General features: G+C 47.0%; 1 protein-coding gene across 2 annotated transcripts; it reads right to left on the bottom strand.

The window, feature by feature from the left end:
- Positions 1 to 499: 499 nt before the first annotated feature.
- On the bottom strand, positions 500 to 19,657 carry OXTR (oxytocin receptor). Of its 2 annotated transcripts, XR_005457356.1 has the most exons (3): positions 18,629 to 19,657; positions 4,036 to 4,324; positions 2,003 to 2,081 (listed from the first exon to the last, which is right to left on the bottom strand). XR_005457356.1 is itself a non-coding variant. In XM_038772900.1 (2 exons), exons 1-2 carry the CDS (start codon positions 19,551 to 19,553, stop codon positions 1,834 to 1,836), a joined length of 1,173 nt encoding a protein of 390 aa, XP_038628828.1. In that variant the 5' UTR covers positions 19,554 to 19,657; the 3' UTR covers positions 500 to 1,833. The 2 variants fall into 2 exon arrangements, 1 of the variants encoding a protein (XP_038628828.1); XM_038772900.1 differs by lacking the exon at positions 4,036 to 4,324 and having other exon boundaries at positions 500 to 2,081.
- Positions 19,658 to 19,902: the final 245 nt, after the last annotated feature.

Here is a 19,902-nt window from a genome sequence, read left to right as displayed (position 1 = left end):
TGCAGCTGAAATTGAAATAATCACAGAAAAAATTAGTGAAATTTTTTTGTAAAGTAGTCTATGAAAGGAATTTAAGAAATATCATTCTGAAGAAGTATTATTTTGCACAATGCTCAGAAATAGAAGGGTGTGCAGTTAGTGGGAAATACAGTTTGTTATTTAAGCTTGATTTTGTAGTAATTAGATATCTAAGTATTTTCAAATCCAAACCATAAAATTTGGATTCTCAGGAAAGCCAGATTGCAATTTTCCATCATCCAATTTGTTCAATGTGTTTTCTGAAATGTGTATTATATAGGATGTCATGTTCCTAGATATATTTTGAATACAAGACCAAATCTTGAGGTCAAATTAATTTCAGTGGAACTTTCTCCTGGTTGCCTAAAGAATTCAGGCCAGGCCTATCAACTCAATTTCTAGATTATTTCAAATATTTTAGTTCTCAATGATAAAATCAATTAAAATTTCCAAACAAAAGTATATGTTTTATTTTGTTGTATATTTACACACTTTCCAAGATACAAACCACAAGCACAACAGTCGTTGGAGCAAAATAATTACTGACATTTGTTGAATGGAAAAACAGAGATTGAAGTATTATTGGGGATTCACAAATGATCTCAAGGGTCATTTAACATGAAACCCCAAAATAATTAAAATACACATCACAGGGAAAAAAAATGGAATGAAATACGAAAAAATAAAGGACACGTTTTGCTCCAACTCAGAGAATCACATCTTTGGAAGGAACCTCAAGAGGTCATTTGGTCTATCTTCCTTGGTCTAGCCCCCTTCAATCATTCAATAGTATTTACTGAGTGCCTGCTGTGGCAGACATTGCACTAAGCGCTTTGGAGAGTACAACTGAATCAGTAGACACAATCTCTACCCTCAAGGAGCATACAGTCCAGTGGAAGGTAAGCCCCCCACTTCCTCAAGGCAGGACTGTTTGCCCCACTTTTCAAAATCTCCACAGAGGAGATTTCTAATTCATTCTTGCTAATACATTCCTAGTTTCCAGCCCTCATTATTAGTACAGTATTGTAAGCGCTCAACAAATACCACTGATGAGGAGCACTGTCCTAGTGTAGTTTATGATCTCTGTGCTGTGAATTTACATTATTCACTGTATCCTTGTCCCCCCAAATCTTCACCAGGGAAGGTATGCAGTCTGTGGCACAATCCTGGATTGCAATTTTTAGTCAGGACAGTCCATCACACCCTGCAAATGAACATCCTGGACAGTGTACAGAGAGCTGCCCTGACAAAGATAAGGGGAGAGTTTCATCTCTATCCAAAAACCACACTACTCACCTTGTTTAAAGCCTGAACCATCAGTAAACCTGTGAGAGTAGCAGAACTGCGTCAAGCCCACAAATGTATCGAATTTACCAACAAATTTACATACAATTAATATTGATAATTGATGAATAAAACATGCTCTTATATTTCCTTCATTTTTGTTTACAGAGTTTCTCCTATTTAACTCAAACAATATTTCCTACGCTAAAACTGCTTAGAAAAACATCACAAGTGTCAAATAGTAAGTTATAAAAGGGAAAAAAGAAAAGGTTGTGCTGGGAATGGTTTTTCAAAGTATGTTTCTCGAACACAGGCCTGCATCCCACCAGCTGCTATAACAAACTGAGCGAAGCTCTCCATTTTTAAGCAAGCTCTCAACTACTTTTTCTAGGCTTACCTGGGGTAACTAGGAATACACCTCCTCCACACAGATATAAAACTATGCTAGGGACCATCAACTTTATACAAATACAGAACTAAGCCAAGTTACACCAGAGCAGAACTGTAGTCCAATGAGCCTTGGTACCTTCCTCACTCTGTGGATGGCTGAGTAAAACTTTTCTGACTTGAGCTTTTCCGGCTCAGGACGAAAGAGGAGGAGTTGCTCTTTTTACTGACACTCGTGTCGCCCGCTTGTTTGGTCTTGAGATAGTTCGTGGAGCAGCAAAGAAAACGTTGCACAAGATCATGAAAGAGGTGGCCCGTGAACAACATGTAGATCCAGGGGTTACAGCAGCTGTTTAGGCTTGCTAGAAGCATGGCAATGATAAACGGAGACGCTACAAGTAAGGAACAGAACAAGAAAAATAGTGAAATATCACAGAAGTCACTGTGAGGTATGGTACAGCAGAGATGAGCATTATCTCTCAAACCAAGATTAGACAAAATTCTGCGTCACTGCTACATCATTTCCGTTGAAAGGCTACATTGCTAAACATGGTGGGCAGCATCAGGTCTCTGGATTGGAATGCATTATTGAACTTAGGCCAAGGCCACTAAGCCTTTGTAAATTGCACTGCAGAGTTACTGTGTTTGCGGAAGGAGAGGCTCTCTGATAGAATAAGTGTGGGAAAATGTCAATTTATACAGGGAGAGGTTTACTTACTCAAAATGGTTTATTATTAATTAAGCTTTTAGGGTTTGTAATAAAACTTTGACCTTTCTAGAGCAGCACTGTGATTTCCCTTCAGGATTAGACAGATGGAAGAGATGGGCTATTTGGGGGTGGTGGAAAATAACCACACTCTAAGTAGCAAATCTTCATATAAAAGATGAATATCGCATGAAAATTTCCTGGGGGTTTTCTTAGATTAGACATATTTACTCATTCCTTCAGGGTGAAATCTTACTTGCAGATGGAACTGCAGGCCTTCACAGTTCATCTTTGTTTCATATGCTGAGATTTGGAATTTTAGATGAGGAGAAAAGCTAGCCAAAAGGTTAGAGAACAATCTGGTTCTGGAAAGCAAACTGTTTGGTAGGGCATTTATCTTGCTAATGATCATGATCAATGACATAAGATTTCGGTAAAGGCAACTGTACGGTACATTGCAATGAGAGGTACTGACGATTTGAGGAGCTTCCAGTTTGAGTGGGTGCTGAGAAACTCCTATATTTTAAATATTAAAAGAAGTCTGCTTCTTGTTAAAGGAAGTGGGAAAGTAAAGACCTAACCTAATGATAAAAACTGAAAACATTCTGGATCTCCCTTCCCTCATTAAACCAAAGAGTATGTTTCCCAGTCTCAGTCTTTCGCATCTGCCAAGAAAACATTAACAAATGTTAACAAAACAAAACAGCAAAAAACACATCCAGAATTTGAAAACTGGAAAGATTACCCCAAATCTGAGAACAAGCTGCTGGACATTAACAACTGGCAAAAGAAAAGCACATGCTTTGCACAGGGAGGCAAGTACACATGGGAACACATAGATACGCACCAGGCACACACACAAACACTGACATATATGTAGGCACACATATACCCAGCAGGAACACATAAGCATAGGCAGTCACACAGGCAATTATACTCAAGTAATCCTATGCATGCACACATCTGCACACACTGCCAGCTAAGCACATATGCACACCCACACATAGGCACATGCATGCCTACACAGAGGCTTGCTCATGCACTCACAGATTAATGGGCCACGCACGCATACGGAGGCAGGCACACACACATACGTACACAGGCAAACATATAAGCAGGCATACACACAGACACACACACATATGTGCATGCATACGCACGCACGTGTGCGCGCACACACACACACACACACACACACACACACACACACACACACAGAGGCACATAGGGAAGTTGGAGGAGAAAGTGCTGGAGATGGGAGACCTGCAATGGAAAAATTAGGGGAAATCCCAAAGCAACGAATGAGGGTGTAAAAAGCAAGGAATGAGGGTATGAGGTTAAGGATGCAGGAGGGAGGGAAGAGATGGGGAAGGTGTTGGCTGAATCCACTAGGAGGCAAGGAGGTGGGAGTTCAGATCACGGAGCAGAAACACGGAGGAAGAAGGGATGCTTGGATTCAGCAGGCAGGATGAGGAAGGAAGCGGGGTGGGGGGAGTAGGGAGATGGGAGTTTTGGGAGGGGGAAAAATTCTCAGGACTGGACTGAGGGGAGAGAGGGTGGAGTCTCAGAGGGGCCAGGGAACTGAGCAGAAGGCAAGGGACACAAGGGGAGGTGGAGGCAAACAGGGAGCAGGCACTTACTTCAGCTGCTCTGCTCCCTGCTGCCTCTTCCTCCAACATGGCACCAGGGCCTAAGCTTGGACCTCGGTGTTTCCTGCCAGCCCATCCATGGACCCGGTCTCGCTCCTGGTGGGCAGCCATGCCCAGCTGATTCCCAGCCCCCACAGGGCCATTTGGCCATAGTCCCGCTCCCCCAGGACACAGGGGCTGCAGCAGGTGGGAGGTCGGCAATGGGTACCGGCCCTCCCAGCCAGCTGCCAGCAGGATCACCTGTAAGCCAATCAGGGCTCTTTGTAGCGACACTCTCCTCCTATATATGTACACAGAAAGAGATATAATGTCAAGAGATGAAATATTACAGAAGGTACAAACCTAACACATGGAGAAAGAAAAATGCAAACATTATTAAGTAGGGAAGTGCAATTCCCAGCAAGAGTTTTCACCCTGGTTCATTTTGCAGCCTCAGAACATCCACTCGCCACCATGTTGGACTTCAGCAAATTGGTTCTGTCTTGCTCTGACCTTCTTGCAATCCACTCAGGACCCACAGTAACTGAATGCCAGGAATAGTCAGTAACAGCTGACTGGCACCTAACCACAGATTTTTCTGGATTTGTTCATTTACAAAGTGTTATATGCAATGTATTGTACAGAGGTGCTCCATTCAGCCAACTGGTCAAAATACATTCTTTCGCGGAGCTAGCAACATTGTCCAGGAACTCCAAGAAGGGACAGCAGAAATAACCTCGTCCCTCTAAACTGTAGGCACACTGTGGGCAGGGAACATGACTGCTTATTGTTGTATTCTCCCAACCGCTGAGTGCTCTGCTCACAGTAAGCTCTTAATAAATACCATTGAATGAACAAATGATTGAATGAATTCAGGTCCAACTTATTTGCAAAAGGGATTATGTTTCCTGTCCATTCAAAGCAGAAGCCCTTCAACTGATGTGCTCCGCACACAGTAAGCGATCAATAAATACGATTGAATGAATGATGGAAGTGAAAGGCCCCTTCTCCAGAAAGCTAGGGGAGACTATCAGGATTGTTTCCTGTTAGAAGTAAGATAAGGTTAATTCCATATCGTATTTTTAGAGCAGAAACTGATGGCAGAATATTTGGCCTCGAGAAAAACTCTCAATTTCACAACTGGCTAGATAGGTGTTGGCAAGAGGGAAGGGAAGCAATGGAGGAAATTCAAGAATTTACATATCTGGCCACTGCCAGAGCCAAGATTATGATCACCAGAAAACGTCAATAAGCTTGCTTGAGCTGATAGCAAAACTTGGCCAATTATCAGAGACTGCCACTTAGTGGCCAGATTTGCCCTGCTGGATTTGCCCAGACTGACTGAAATTAAAAGGAACGTAGCAGAACCAGATGCAGATAAGTAAAACCTTTTCTTGTGAGGGTATTCCTATTGTGGATCCTTCCCCCTGGAACTTTTCTCATTTACTTCTCATTTGAGAAGCAGAGTGGTCTAGTAGATAGCGCACGGGCCTGAGAATCAGAAGGAATTGTTGAATTCCTTGTGGAATTGTTGCTGAATTATACTTTCCAAGTGCTTAGTACAGTTCTCTGCACACAGTAAGCGCTCAATAAGTACGATTGATTGAATGAAAGAAGGACCGGGGTTCTAATTCCGGCTCTGCCACTTGTCTGCTGTGGGACCTGGGCAAGTCACTTGTGCCTACTCTGTGCCTCGGTTACCTCATCTGTCAAATGGGGATTAAGACTGCGAGCCCCATGTGGGACAGGGACTGTGTCCAACCGAATTACCTTGTATCTACCCCAGCACTTAGAGCAGTGCTTGACACACAGTAAGGTCTTAATACATACCATCAGTATTATTAGTCTAACTCTCCTTTTGTCAAACTGTTTCAAACTACAAGTTATTGTTCCTTTGCCAGATTCCCAACATGCAAGGTAGAAGTAGTAATAGTAGTTGTCATCATTGTAGTAATAGCAGTAGTAATTGAGCACCCACTTTGAATATGGTTTCTTGCGAAAACTTGCTATGGGCAGGGAATGAACCTACTAACTCTGTTATATTGTGCTCTCCCAAGTGCATAGCACAGTGCTCTACATGCAGTAAGTGCTCAATAAATACCAATCAATCAATCGTATTTATTGAGCGCTTACTATGTGCAGAGCACTGTACTAAGGGCTTGGGAAGTACAAATTGGCATCACATAGAGACAGTCCCTACCCAACAGTGGGCTCACAGTCTAAAAGGGGGAGACAGAGAACAGAACCAAACATACCAACAAAATAAAATAAGTAGGATAGAAATGTACAAGTAAAATAAATAAATAAATAAATAAATCAATAGAGTAATAAATATGTACAACCATATATACATATATACAGGTGCTGTGGGGAAGGGAAGGAGGTAAGACGGGGGGATGGAGAGGGGGACGAGGGGGAGAGGAAAGAAGGGGCTCAGTCTGGGAAGGCCTCCTGGAGGAGGTGAGCTCTCAGCAGGGCCTTGAAGGGAGGAAGAGAGCTAGCTTGGCGGATGGGCAGAGGGAGGGCATTCCAGGCCCGGGGGATGACGTGGGCCGGGGGTCGATGGCGGGACAGGCGAGAGCGAGGTACAGTGAGGAGATTAGTGGTGGAGGAGCGGAGGGTGCGGGCTGCGCAGTAGAAGGAGAGAAGGGAGGTGAGGTAGGAGGGGGCGAGGTGATGGAGAGCCTTGAAGCCCAGGGTGAGTAGTTTCTGCCTGATGCGCAGATTGATCGGTAGCCATTGGAGGTTTTTGAGGAGGGGAGTAATATGTCCAGAGCGTTTCTGGACAAAGATAATCCGGGCAGCAGCATGAAGTATGGATTGAAGTGGAGAGAGACATGAGGATGGGAGATCAGAGAGAAGGCTAGTGCAGTAGTCCAGACGGGATAGGATGAGAGCTTGAATTAGCAGGGTAGCAGTTTGGATGGAGAGGAAAGGGCGGATCTTGGCAATGTTGCGGAGCTGAGACCGGCAGGTTTTGGTGACGGCTTGGATGTGAGGGGTGAATGAGAGAGCGGAGTCGAGGATGACACCAAGGTTGCGGGCTTGTGAGACGGGAAGGATGGTAGTGCCGTCAACAGAGATGGGAAAGTCAGGGAGAGGACAAGGTTTGGGAGGGAAGACAAGGAGCTCAGTCTTCGACATGTTGAGCTTTAGGTGGCGGGCGGACATCCAGATGGAGATGTCCTGAAGGCAGGAGGAGATGCGAGCCTGGAGGGAGGGGGAGAGAGCAGGTGCAGAGATGTAGATCTGGGTGTCATCAGCGTAGAGATGATAGTTGAAGCCGTGGGAGAGAATGAGGTCACCAAGGGAGTGAGTGTAGATAGAGAACAGAAGGGGACCAAGCACTGAACCTTGGGGAACCCCCACAGTAAGAGGATGGGAGGGGGAGGAGGAGCCTGCAAAAGAGACTGAGAAAGAACGACCGGAGAGATAAGAGGAGAACCAGGAGAGGACGGAGTCTGTGAAGCCAAGGTCAGATAACGTGTTGAGGAGAAGGGGGTGGTCCACAGTGTCAAAGGCAGCTGAGAGGTCGAGGAGGATTAGGACAGAGTATGAGCCGTTGGATTTGGCAGCAGGAGGTCATTGGTGACCTTTGAGAGCGCAGTTTCCGTGGAATGTAGGGGACGGAAGTTAATCGAGCTTTGGAGTCAGAGGTCATGGGTTCTAATCCCGGGTCCTCCACTTATCAGCCGTGTGAGTTTGGGCAGATCACTTAACTTCTCTGGGCCTCAGTTACCTCATCTGTAAAACAGGGATTAAGACCATGAGCCCCATGTGGGATGACCTGATTACCTTGTATCTACTCCAGCATTTAGAACGTGCTTGGCACACAGTAAGAGCTTAACAAATACCATCATTATTAGTAGAAGTAGTAGCAGTATTAACAAAGGTATTTATTGACCAGCTACTGAGTGAAAGATACAAGAGGAGTGTGAGACATGTTCCCTGCAGACAAGGAGTTTACAGGGCAGGCTAATGGACAGGTTAATGAGAGTGAACCCACTAATGAGACCATACCCGAGATCACCAATGTCAGAGGTAATCGTGCTGAAAAAAAGAAATCATATTCCATGCAGGCAATCTACACTGTTATCTTTCTGCAAATTCCCTTTACTTCTCTGTAATAAAAAGCTATAGCAAAGGAGGTAGGATTAGAGAAACAAGCCATTTAGGAGGGAGCCAGAGACTCTAGCAGAAAGGGGGAAAGGGATGACTAAGTCCTCCTTGGAAATGACATGATTTATCTGAGAGTTGGGATGCCACCCAACTGAAACTGACCTGAAATTGAGACATGGATGGGCTTAAATATATTTACTGAGGCCCAGGAAGGTGGAAATAGCTGCTACACTGGCTGCCACTACATTCCCATATTTTCTGGGCTACCTGGGGCAAAATACATGGCTTTCAGGGCAATCTATGGTCCCAATTTTCTTCCACTTCCTGTTCTAGCAGAAACTCAAAGATGAACAACTGGTGCGACAATATCTGCCAGAGGAGGGGAATTACCTCAGAGGCCATCCTTCTATGTATGGCTCATCCCTACCCCTCTTCACTCAACATGTTCAGGGCCAGAAGCAACTATCCTTTGAGTCAGCAAGCAAGAGGAAGCACGATGGAATTAGAGACCTAGGGTCAAACTGGAGGCCTGCAAAATTTTTGGAGGTTAATACCTCTTTCAATGAATTTTTGCTGATTAATTCCCCAGTACCCTGAACTGTATCATCCCTTCAGCCAAATCTACCACTTATACATTCAACTCCCTTCCGTACATTCAACTCCCTTCTCAGGCCCCCAGTTCCTCCCCCTCCTCCCTCCCTCACCCCCAACGATCTGGCCTCCTACTTCATTAACAAAATTAAATCCATCAGGTCCGACCTCCCCAAAGTCACTCCCCCCCCCTTCTCCAAACCCCCGGCTCTCAACACTCTCTGCTACTCTCCCATCCTTCCCAGCAGTATCCTCAGAGGAGCTCTCCTCCCTCCTCTCAAGTGCTACTCCGGCCACCTGTGCTTCTGACCCCATTCCCTCTCATCTCATGAAATCTCTCGCTCCATCCCTTCTCCCCTCCTTAACTTCCAACTTCAACCGCTCACTCTCCACTGGTTCTTTCCCCTCTGCCTTCAAACATGCCCATGTCTCTCCCATCCTAAAAAAACCCTCTCTTGACCCCACCTCACCTTCTAGTTATCACCCCATATCCCTCCTACCATTCCTTTCCAAACTCCTTGAATGAGTTGTCTACACACGCTCCCTCGAATTCCTCAACACCAACTCTCTCCTCGACCCCCTCCAGTCTGGCTTCCGCCCCCTACATTCCACGGAAACTGCCCTCTCAAAGGTCTCCAATGACCTCCTGCTTGCCAAATCCAACGGCTCATACTCTATCCTAATCCTCCTTGACCTCTCAGCTGCCTTCGATACTGTGGACCACCCCCTTCTCCTCAACACGCTTTCCAACCTTGGCTTCACAGACTCCGTCCTCTCCAGGTTCTCCTCTTATCTCTCCAGTCGTTCATTTTCAGTATCTTTTGCAGGCTCCTCCTCCCCCTCCCATCCCCTTACTGTGGGGGTTCCCCAAGGTTCAGTTCTTGGTCCCCTTCTGTTCTCGATCTACACTCACTCCCTTGGTGACCTCATTCGCTCCCATGGCTTCAACTATCATCTCTACGCTGATGACACCCAGATCTACCTCTCTGCCCCTGCTCTCTCCCCCTCCCTCCAGGCTCACATCTCCTCCTGCCTTCAGTACATCTCCATCTGGATGTCTGCCCGCCACCTAAAACTCAACATGTCCAAGATTGAACTCCTTGTCTTCCCTCCCAAACCCTGCCCTCTCCCTGACTTTCCCAACTCTGTTGACGGCACTATCATCCTTCCCGTCTCACAAGCCCGCAACCTTGGTGTCATCCTTGACTCCGCTCTCTCATTCACCCCTCACATCCAAGCCGTCAACAAAACCTGCCGGTCTCAGCTCCGTAACATTGCCAAGATCTGCCCTTTCCTCTCCATCCAAACCGCTACCCTGCTCGTTCAAGCTCTCATCCTATCCCGTCTGGACTACTGCATCAGCCTTCTCTATGATCTCCCATCCTCGCGTCTCTCCCCACTTCAATCCATACTTCATGCTGCTGCCCGGATTGTCTTTGTCCAGAAACGCTCTGGGCATGTTACTCCCCTCCTCAAAAATCTCCAGTGGCTACCAATCAATCTGTGCATCAGGCAGAAACTCCTCACTCTCGGCTTCAAGGCTCTCCATCACCTCGCCCCCTCCTACCTCACCTCCCTTCTCTCCTTCTACAGCCCATCCCGCACACTCCGCTACTCTGCTGCTAATCTCACCGTGCCTCGTTCTCACCTGTCCCGCCATTGACCCCCAGCCCACATCCTCCCCCGGGCCTGGAATGCCCTCCCTCTGCCCATCCACCAAGCTAGCTCTCTTCCTCCCTTCAAGGCCCTACTGAGAGCTCACCTCCTCCAGGAGGCCTTCCCAGACTGAGCCCCTTCCTCCCTCTCCCCCTCGTCCCCCTCTCCATCCCCATCTTACCTCCTTCCCTTCCCCACAGCACCTGTATATATGTATATATGTTTGTACATATTTATTACTCTATTTATTTTACTTGTACATATCTATTCTATTTATTTTATTTTGTTAGTATGTTTGGCTTTGTTCTCTGTCTCCCCCTTCTAGACTGTGAGCCCATTGTTGGGTAGGGACTGTCTCTATATGTTGCCAGCTTGTACTTCCCATGCGCTTAGTACAGTGCTCTGCACACAGTAAGCATTCAATAAATATGATTGATTGATTGACAGGGACTGTATCTGATCTAGTTATATCCTGTCAACCCCAGTGCATAGTATGCTGCCTGGCATTTAGTAAGTCCTTAACAAATTCCACAATTATTATCGCAACCACTTTATTTTTGATTTCCATACTTGCAAATATTTTTATATCTGTCTCCCCCAGTAGAGTGCAAGCTCTTTGTTGGCATGGAAAGTGTCACTTTGTTATTCTCTACTTCCCAAGTGCCTAGTACAGTGCATAGCACAAAGCAGCATGGCTTAGTGGATAGAGCACAGGCCTAAGAATCAGAAGGACCTGGGTTCTAATCCTGTCTCAGCCACCTGCCTGCTGTGTGACCTTGGGCAAGTCACTTAACTCCTCTGTGCCTCAGTTACCTCATCTGTAAAATGGGGATAAAGACTGTGAGCCCCATGTGGGATGGAGACCGTGTCTAACCTAATTAGCTTTTATCTGTGCTAGTGCTTAGAGTAGTGCTTGACAAATAGTAAGCGCTTAACAAGTTCTACAATTATCATTAAGTAGATATTCAATAAATGCTGCTGTTGCTACTACTACTGCTACTTCTAATACTATATGATCACACTCCATTTACTCAGGTGGCACCTAACACCCCACCACACCTGTGCCCAATAAGCTGGACAAATTTCCAAGGTGCTAGGCTACTGAGGGAATTTCCAAGGGTGTGACTTCCAGGGTTACAGTGCTCTGCACACAGTAAGTGCTCAATAAATACGACTGAATGAATGAACATGGGGATTTGGGACATTTGTGTCACTCCCTATGTGTTGCCACTAGAGGGCAGGTCTAGGGTTATGCAGAGGTGTTACTTAATAGCGGATTGCCATTGCTTCCCACTCTGTATAGGCTGTCCTACAAGACACAGGGCAAAACACCTTGAATCCCCTCTGAGGTAATCCAACACCCCTGTTGGTTCCTAACAGTAACTGGAAGGATCTGACCTGCAGCCAGCTTCTTCGACCCTAATCCTGTTCCTTTAAGTAAAAGAACAAAAGAAACACAGTACACAGAATTGAAGGGCAAGGAAAAGGGTTACTGGAAGAGTCACATACAGTCAACAGCAACCATCCATTCACTAGCATTTCTTGAGCACCTACTGTGGGTCGAACATTGCATTTAGAGTATAAACTCCGTGGGAAACAGCTTGGCCTAGGGGATAAAAGCACAGACCTGAGAGCCAGAGAAACTGGGATCTTATCCTGGATCTACAATTTGCCTGTTATGTGATCCTAGGCAAGTAACGTAACTTCTCTGTGCCTCAGTTTCCTCAACTGCAAAATGGGGATTTAATACCTGTTCTCCCTCCTACTTGGACTGTGAGTCCCATGTGGGACAGGAACTGTATCTGACTTTTAACATATCTAATCCAGTGATTTGAACAGTGCTCGACATATAGTAAGTGCTTAAAAAGTACCATTAAAAAAAGGGAATACTACCAACTCTGTTGTAATGAACTCTCCTAAACACTTAGTACAGTGCTCTGTACACGGTAAGTGGTCAATAAATACAATTGACTGATTAAATGATTAATGCCTGGGAGCATGCAGTAAGACAAATGGACATGGTCTCTGCCCTTGAGTTGCTCACAATCTAATGGGGAAGATGGACATAAATGGAAACATTCCGTGAAAAAGGAGGAAAATCATAGATACAATTGGTAATGGCAAGAGTGAGCCACAAATGAATAAACGTCTGTACACATTAGTGTTTAGAGTGGCTGATGAGATGACATGACCAGGGAAGCGGAGATTAGTCGTGGATTGCCTCCTGGAGGAGGGGACTTTTCAAGAGGGTGGAGAGAAATATAGACTGGCAGACCTGAAAGGAGAGAAAGTTCCTCACAGGGGAAAGGCCATGAGTCAGAGATGGGAGAGTCAAGGGGTAGAATGTTAGCTCAGGAGGAGCAGAGATTGTAAACTGGAGTGTAGTGAGTGAAGAGGGTGGAAAAGTAAGAAGGAGAGAGCTGGTGGATATACCAGTCAACTGTGTTCAATACAAATGGTGATGCATGAAAAATGAGATTAGTTGAGTCGGCCAAAAAAAATCAATAGGAAATGAATTAAACTCTAACCAACAAGCAAACTCATGGACAGTACCAAAAAACCAACTAAAAAAAAATATTCGTGGTCAACTCCACCCATCCTTTTGCCACAATCCCCAAATTAGTAACAATAATAATGATGGCATTTATAATGATGGCATTTATTAAGCACTTACTATGTGCAAAGCACTGTTCTAAGCACTGGGGAGGTTACAAGGTGATCAGGTTGTCCCACGGGGGGCTCAACATCTTAATCCCCATTTTACAGATGAGGTAACTGAGGCACAGAGAAGTTAAGTGACTTGCCCAAGGTCACACAGCTGACAATTGGCGGAGACAGGATTTGAACCCATGACCTCTGACTCCAAAGCCCATGCTCTTTCCACTGAGCCACGCTGCTTCTCCTAATTGAATCAGACCTTCTTCCTCACCTGCCACAAACCCACGGACTTCCCTTTTCCCCTAATAATGAGCACCGTAATACTGCATTCATCTACCATGACTCTACAAAATTCCATAGAGACGTCTATACCAGCGGGTGGGAAACGACCATCTTTGAAGTGTTTTTGGGGTGGTGACAAGCGGGCATAATATTGTGGGAGGGAAGGGGGTTGGCGACAATGACAATCGGGGTTTCTTGGCAGGCAGGAATTCTGCCAGTCAATCAACAGTCTATACTGACTAGAGACTGGGTAGAGCTCTGTACTAAGTACTGAAGAGTTTAAAAGAATTAAAACAAGGTCCTGCCTTCAAGGAATATTCGAATGGTTCGGTTCCAGCCTAATGTCAACAGGGCCTAAGGTAGACAGACCTATGTTTGGGGAGACCAAGGGCTAAATGCAAATCCATGGTGCTGTGACAATGGGAAATGACTGCTATGGTGGAGGGAGGCTGGGTAGGACAGGAGCAGTCCCTAAGCATCCAATCTCTAGAGGTCCATGGCAAGAACAAATAACAGTCAAGGTTCAGGTTCAAAAGTAGGGCACTGTTAGGAGGGAGGGTGGAAATATCACACATTTTCTTCTCATTGTTTTCGAGGCTGATTGCATCACCTCATTTGTCAAAGTGAATTAAGTGATTTTCACCTCATTCGTTTTCTTTATGTGGATATCTGCTATCTCAAACTGGAAATAGCACCAGATGTCAGCCTACCAGGCTCAGTACCCTCTTAGGCAACACAGCTGTTACCTGCCATCCCACCTTTTGTTCCAATTTGTTATTTCTGGTGCCCTTTCATTATTGGCAAATTCATGTAAGTCAGTAGGTCGTTGGATGCCATTTTGGATGCTGCAGATCTCTTCCTGGCTTGGCTTCTCTGTACCTTCCAACCTCAACTGTTCTTTCGGTCCAAGCTTTTATATAAAAAGCAAACAATTCAATAAATCAATAAAAACCTTGAAAAATACAGAGGCAACAGTTCCTTTTTTCCCATTTTCCCCTACTGTGAGGTCAGGTTGGAGTGCCAATGTGAGAATAAAATATGCGTGGCTCAGTGGAAAGAGCATCTCAGCTCCACCAACTGTCAGCTGTGTGACTTTTGGCAAGTCACTTAACTTCTCTGTGCCTCAGTTACCTCATCTGTAAAATGGAGATTAAAACTGTGAGCCTCCCGTGGGACAACCTGATCACCCTGTAATCTCCCCAGCGCTTAAAACAGTGCTTTGCACATAGTAAGCGCTTAACAAATACATTATTATTATTATTATCATTAACAACAAAAAACTACACCTGATTGCTTATTCATATACCTGCTTACTCATACATCCAATGACAATTTTGGATCTTGCTCCTCAAGACATCAAAGTTGTTTTTTTGCTTCCTATAAAGTCCATATACTCCTCAAAGATCTAAATGCTTTATCAAAAACAGAAGGATATAGAAAGCAAGTCTTCGATTACTCCTTTAAAGACAAAGTAATAGGAAGGAACAAAAGCCTTATTCTCCCTCCCAGTTAGGAGGCAGTGGACTGTTGTAAGACTTTTCAACTTCTCTCTGAGGCTTTATGTAGGAAGGAAGTGTCGCGGCCGAGGAAAAGCAAAATGGAGCTACTGAACATACTTCTGTAGCAATTCTACAAGGGATATGACCTGGTTCCTTCATACCTTCAGGAGCCCAGCTCCAGACAAAGTAAGTGGGCCAAATTGGGCTCCTCTATCTCTCATGATGTCGTACATCCAGGAGCTTGAAAGCAGATGGGTAATTCCTTGGCACATCCTGACTGAATCCAGAAGAGGGCAGTAAGGGACTCTCCTTCTCTGAGAGTGGAAAACTATACCTCTCCCTGTTGCCCAATGTAGAATCCGGGTCTTGGTTCCAATGACAAGTTGGAGAAGAAACTGTTATCATTTTAAAAGACGGGTGTATTCGATGAAATAAAAAAAGTCAATTTGTATTGAAAAAGGGGAGGAGGAAGAAGCTCAGTCCCATATGTGGCTCAGTGGAAAGAGCACAGACTTGGGAGTCAGAGGTCATGGGTTCTAATCCGTATCCGCCAATTGTCAGCTGTGTGACTTTGGGCAAGTCACTTAACTTCTCTGTGCCTCAGTTACCTCATCCGGAAAACGGTGATTAAGACTGTGAGCCCCATGTGGGACAACCTGATTACCTTGTATCTCCCCCAGTACTTAGAACAGTGCTTGGCACATAGTAAGTGCTTAACAAATATCAAAATTATTATTATTGTTATATGGAGCCTGGAGCCTCAACGTTACCAGAGCTCTTCTCTCACCCAACACTGTGGGAGTGAAGCCCTGTCCCACTTTCAGGGAGAATCAATCATTCAATCATATTTATTGAGTGCTTGCTATGTGCCCTGTACTAAGTACTTGAGAGAGTACAATATAACGGAGTAGGAGGAAGCAGGCAGGAGTCCCTATAAATCAATCAATGAGATTTATGGAGTGCTTAGTGTGTGCAGAGCACTGAACTATGCACGTACACTAGTCATTCAATTGTATTTATTGAGTGCTTACTGTGTGCCAAGCACTGTACTAAGCGCTTGAGAGAGTACAATATAACAATAAACGGACACAATCCCTGCCCACAACAAGCTTACGGTCTAACTGGGAAGTCTGTGGCAGTATGGACAAGTAAACAACTGTTTTGTTACTTTGCTGCTACCCACTGGCTTGTTTTAATCCCATTTTCTTTTTTCTTCTTTCCAACATACCCATTTCCTTCCCCTTTAGACCGTGAGTGTCCTCTGGGCCGAGGACAGTGTCTGACTATTGATCAACTTTCTTATTAAGTAATGTAAGCACACAGAGGGCAGCACATGCCTTTGACAAGTTTGGTAGACTGCTGAAGACAAGCTTTCTCCTGACCTTCTTCTGCTTCCTAAGTGACTTTTTAGACTGGATGATGAAGCAGTGGGAAAGAGATCATATTCGAAGGAGGGCCCCACAGTGTAAATTATGTATTTATATTAACGTCCGTCTCCCCCTCTAGCCTGTAAGCTTGTGGTGGGCAGGGAAGGTGTTTACCAACTCTGTTGTATTTACTCTCCCAAGTGCTTAGTACAGTACTCTGAAGACAGAAAATGCTCAATATATACCACTGATTGATTGAGCACTTGGAGCAGAGAACAGGCTAACAGCAGAGCAGCACAAAGCTCCAACCTCTGCCTCCTCCTCCCCATCCATGCCGGGCCTAAAGCTGGTCCCAAGGCCATTGTATCCTTCATACCCTCTCTCCAAGACTGCTATATGTGCTGCAGTGCCACCAGTCACTTGCTTTGACTTTCATTTTAGTTCTCCAGCAGATTAGCTCTTCAGAGCTCCAGCTTGTTGACAGAACATGACTTTCAATCATTTCAGAACATTTGATCTCTGCTTGGTTTTCACATTCATTCTGCCATTAACCTTACACTTTGAGACGTTAAGGGAGTTAGTTAATTCCATTTAACTAATGAAACCTTAACCAATTTCTTGAATTAACTTTAAGTGATATCCTCATATGTTAATAGAATCACTGCTATTTAATGTCAGGGATTGAGATCAGCCACTTAACGTTTCCAAAATATTAAAAGCAAATCCAAACAAATGCATCATCATGCAAATATTGCCATTTGATCTGACCTGTTGCTTGTTACGAACTTAATTTTTCCTTGCCTCTGGCTTAGCACTCCAGTCCATCCAAGCTGCTCTCCTACACGCCCACTGCTTCTGTAACCCTCTTGCTGGGCTGAAAGAGGTGTCAGACTATTCCTCGCATGTCCTTGCAGTTCTGCTCTGATTCCTATAGTGGTGCTGAACAGCTAGGTAGGGGAACATGATTTTCAAAACAGAAGTGATGAAAGTTATTCTTGTGCTTATTTGCATTTGTCTTGCTCTTAAAGCACTTGGAATAAAATAGATTTTGAATGCAAAAAATGTATTTTTTAATTTAATCTATCATAGCTCACAAGACAACTGTGTTGTACAAGAGAGCCACTGGAGTATTAAATGTGGCTTCAGGAGATCTAGACACATATTCTTTCCTTAGACGAAAAGTCAGACAATCCAAGGGAAAGCTACCTTGGTTAATGTGCTTCATTGCTTTCTTCAAGTACATGTACTTGCATGAATTTAGAAAAGCAAGTTTTAATTGTTCTGGCAGTCACCATTTACTCATTCTCCCAAAAGATCAAAGAGATGCAGACACACACACACACACACACACACAAACAAGAGCTATTCTTTCCGTGAAAACTAGGAACCAGCAGACCAGACCATCCTGATAGAAGTGATGTGGTTTCTCAATCGATCAATCAATCGTATCTATTGAATGCCTACTGCGTGCAGAGTATTGTACTAAGCGCTTGGGAGAGTTCAAAGCAGAAAGAGCAGAAAGCAAAAGTCAACCTCTCTCCGACCTCCACCCCACCCCCCTCCCAGGGCATCGGAGGAAGAAGCAAGGTGGTAGGGAGGATATGAGGGACGGAAGGACGGAGGCAGAAGAACATCAGGAAAGCCGGGAGGGCCAAAGTCATGCAGACGAGGAATGGGGATGGAATCAAACTCGGAGCTTCCTAGGGCTGGTGAGGCGCGGGGAGGCGCTGGAAAACGAACCCTTAAGTAGGGGGATTTCTTGGGGCTTGTTTCCCCCCCAAAAACCGTTTTAACCTCCTCTTTGGCTAATCATTTGCCCCTGCCTGCCCTTTCCAGTCCCAAATGACACGCCGCGCCAGGAGTCCTCCGAGGCGGGCGTGGCGAAGGCCACCCACCCCAACTTGGTCAACTCCATTCCCCAGAGTCGGGGCAGTGACGCCCGCTGAGCCCCGTCGTTCCCCTTCCCCGAGGTTGGGATGAGGGGAGCGGGGCCTGGGGGGCAGATGGACAGAGCGGTCCTCTCCTTCTACCGGGAAATTCCCGGCGGCCGCCGCCGCCGCACTGCAGCGCGCGCGCGGACGGCGCGCAATAGACGGGCGCTAAATCGAGCGCGCAGCGGGCCGCTCCGGACAGCGCGCTCGCCGGCGGCGGCTCTGGCCTGGGGTCTACTAGCCGGCCGCCCCCACCTCCCATTCTGCCCCCGTTTGGATTGGCTCCCCTGAGGCGGCCACCCCCGCTCCGCTCCCCGCCCTAGAAGGACTTGGGCCGGTGGGACCCAGCCAGGTGGGTGTCCGGGTGTGTCCGTCCCGTCCCGCCCTGCCCTGCCCCCGGCCGGAGGGGTGGGAGGCGCGGCCCGTTCGAGCGGCGGGGACCCCACCTTGGGAGAGTAGGCCGCGGGGAAGAGGGGCAGATGGAGCGCCACACCCGCCTTACCTTCTTTGGGGGCGTCCTGGTCCCAGACGGACCACATCTGCACAAAGAAGAAGGGAGTCCAGCAGACGATGAAAGCCAGGACGATGATGAAGGTCATCTTGACCGTGCGGATCTTGGCCTTGGAAATGAGCTTGACGCTGCTGACCCGGGCCAAGACGGCCCGGCTGCCGGCGTCGTCGGGGGAAGCCAGCCCTCCCGGGTGCTCCTGCGCCGTCTTGAGCCGCAGGTTCTGCCAGATCTTGAAGCTGATGAGGCCATAGCAGCCGCTGAGCACCAGCACGGGGATGATGTAGACGGCCAGGGTGATCCAGGTGATGTACGCCTTGGGCCCCCAGGGCTGGATGAACACGGCCCAGCAGTCGTAGACACCGTTGCCCACGTCCTGCAGGGAGAAGATGTGGATCTGGGGCACGCTCACAACCAGGCACAGCAGCCAGGTGCCCAGCACCGACGCCCGGTCGGCGCGGCGGCGCAGGGAGCGCAGGGGCTGGCAGATGGCGAGGCAGCGGTCCAAGGACATGAGTAGCAGCAGGTAAGTGGAGGCGAACATGCCCACCACCTGCAGGTACTTGACCAGGCGGCAGAGGAAGTCGGGCCCATAGAACCTGAACGTGATGTCCCACAGGAGCTGCGGCAGCACCTGGAACACGGCCACCACCAGGTCGGCGATGCTCAGGTGCTTCATGAAGAAGAACATGCGCGAGTGCTTGTGGCGGGTGGTGTGTAGCGCCAGCAGCACGCACAGGTTGCCCGTCAGCGCCAGGAACAGGATGAGGCACAGAACCGTCACCTCCACCTTGGCCATGGCCTCGTTGCGCTTTAGGGGGTCAGCTGAGCTGTTCCCGCCCACCGGCCGGGGCTCCAGGCTCCCGTTACCCGAGAAGGCGCTGCCGTTGGCAGCCCACACGTCCAGAGGTTCGCCCATGCCTACTCCCTCTGGCTCAGGCGGAGAGCCTGCTTCTCCTCTTTTTTCTCCTTTTCTTCCTTCTTCTTCCTCCTCCTTCTCTTCTTCTTCTTCTTTCGTCTTCTTCTCCTCTTCTCACTCCTCCCCCTCCCTTCCTCCTCTACCCTCGACCAAGGGGCATGCCGCTCGCGGACCCTCGCTCCGTCCCGATGCGGAGTGACTCCGGAGACGCCCTCTCCTCTGGCTGCCTTTTCCCCGCCACTGGCTAGCGCCCGGCCTCTAGCCGCCCTTTATAGGCAGGACAGTGCAGCCCTGGGGGCCGGCTCGCCCCCTGTGGGCGCCCCCGTCCCGGAGATGGTGCAGGAGCGGA

The sequence above is a fragment of the Tachyglossus aculeatus genome, chromosome X1, assembly GCF_015852505.1.
Source record: "Tachyglossus aculeatus isolate mTacAcu1 chromosome X1, mTacAcu1.pri, whole genome shotgun sequence".
In the NCBI taxonomy this organism is placed as follows: Eukaryota; Metazoa; Chordata; class Mammalia; order Monotremata; family Tachyglossidae; genus Tachyglossus; species Tachyglossus aculeatus.
This window is presented reverse-complemented; position numbering and strand designations above follow the sequence as displayed.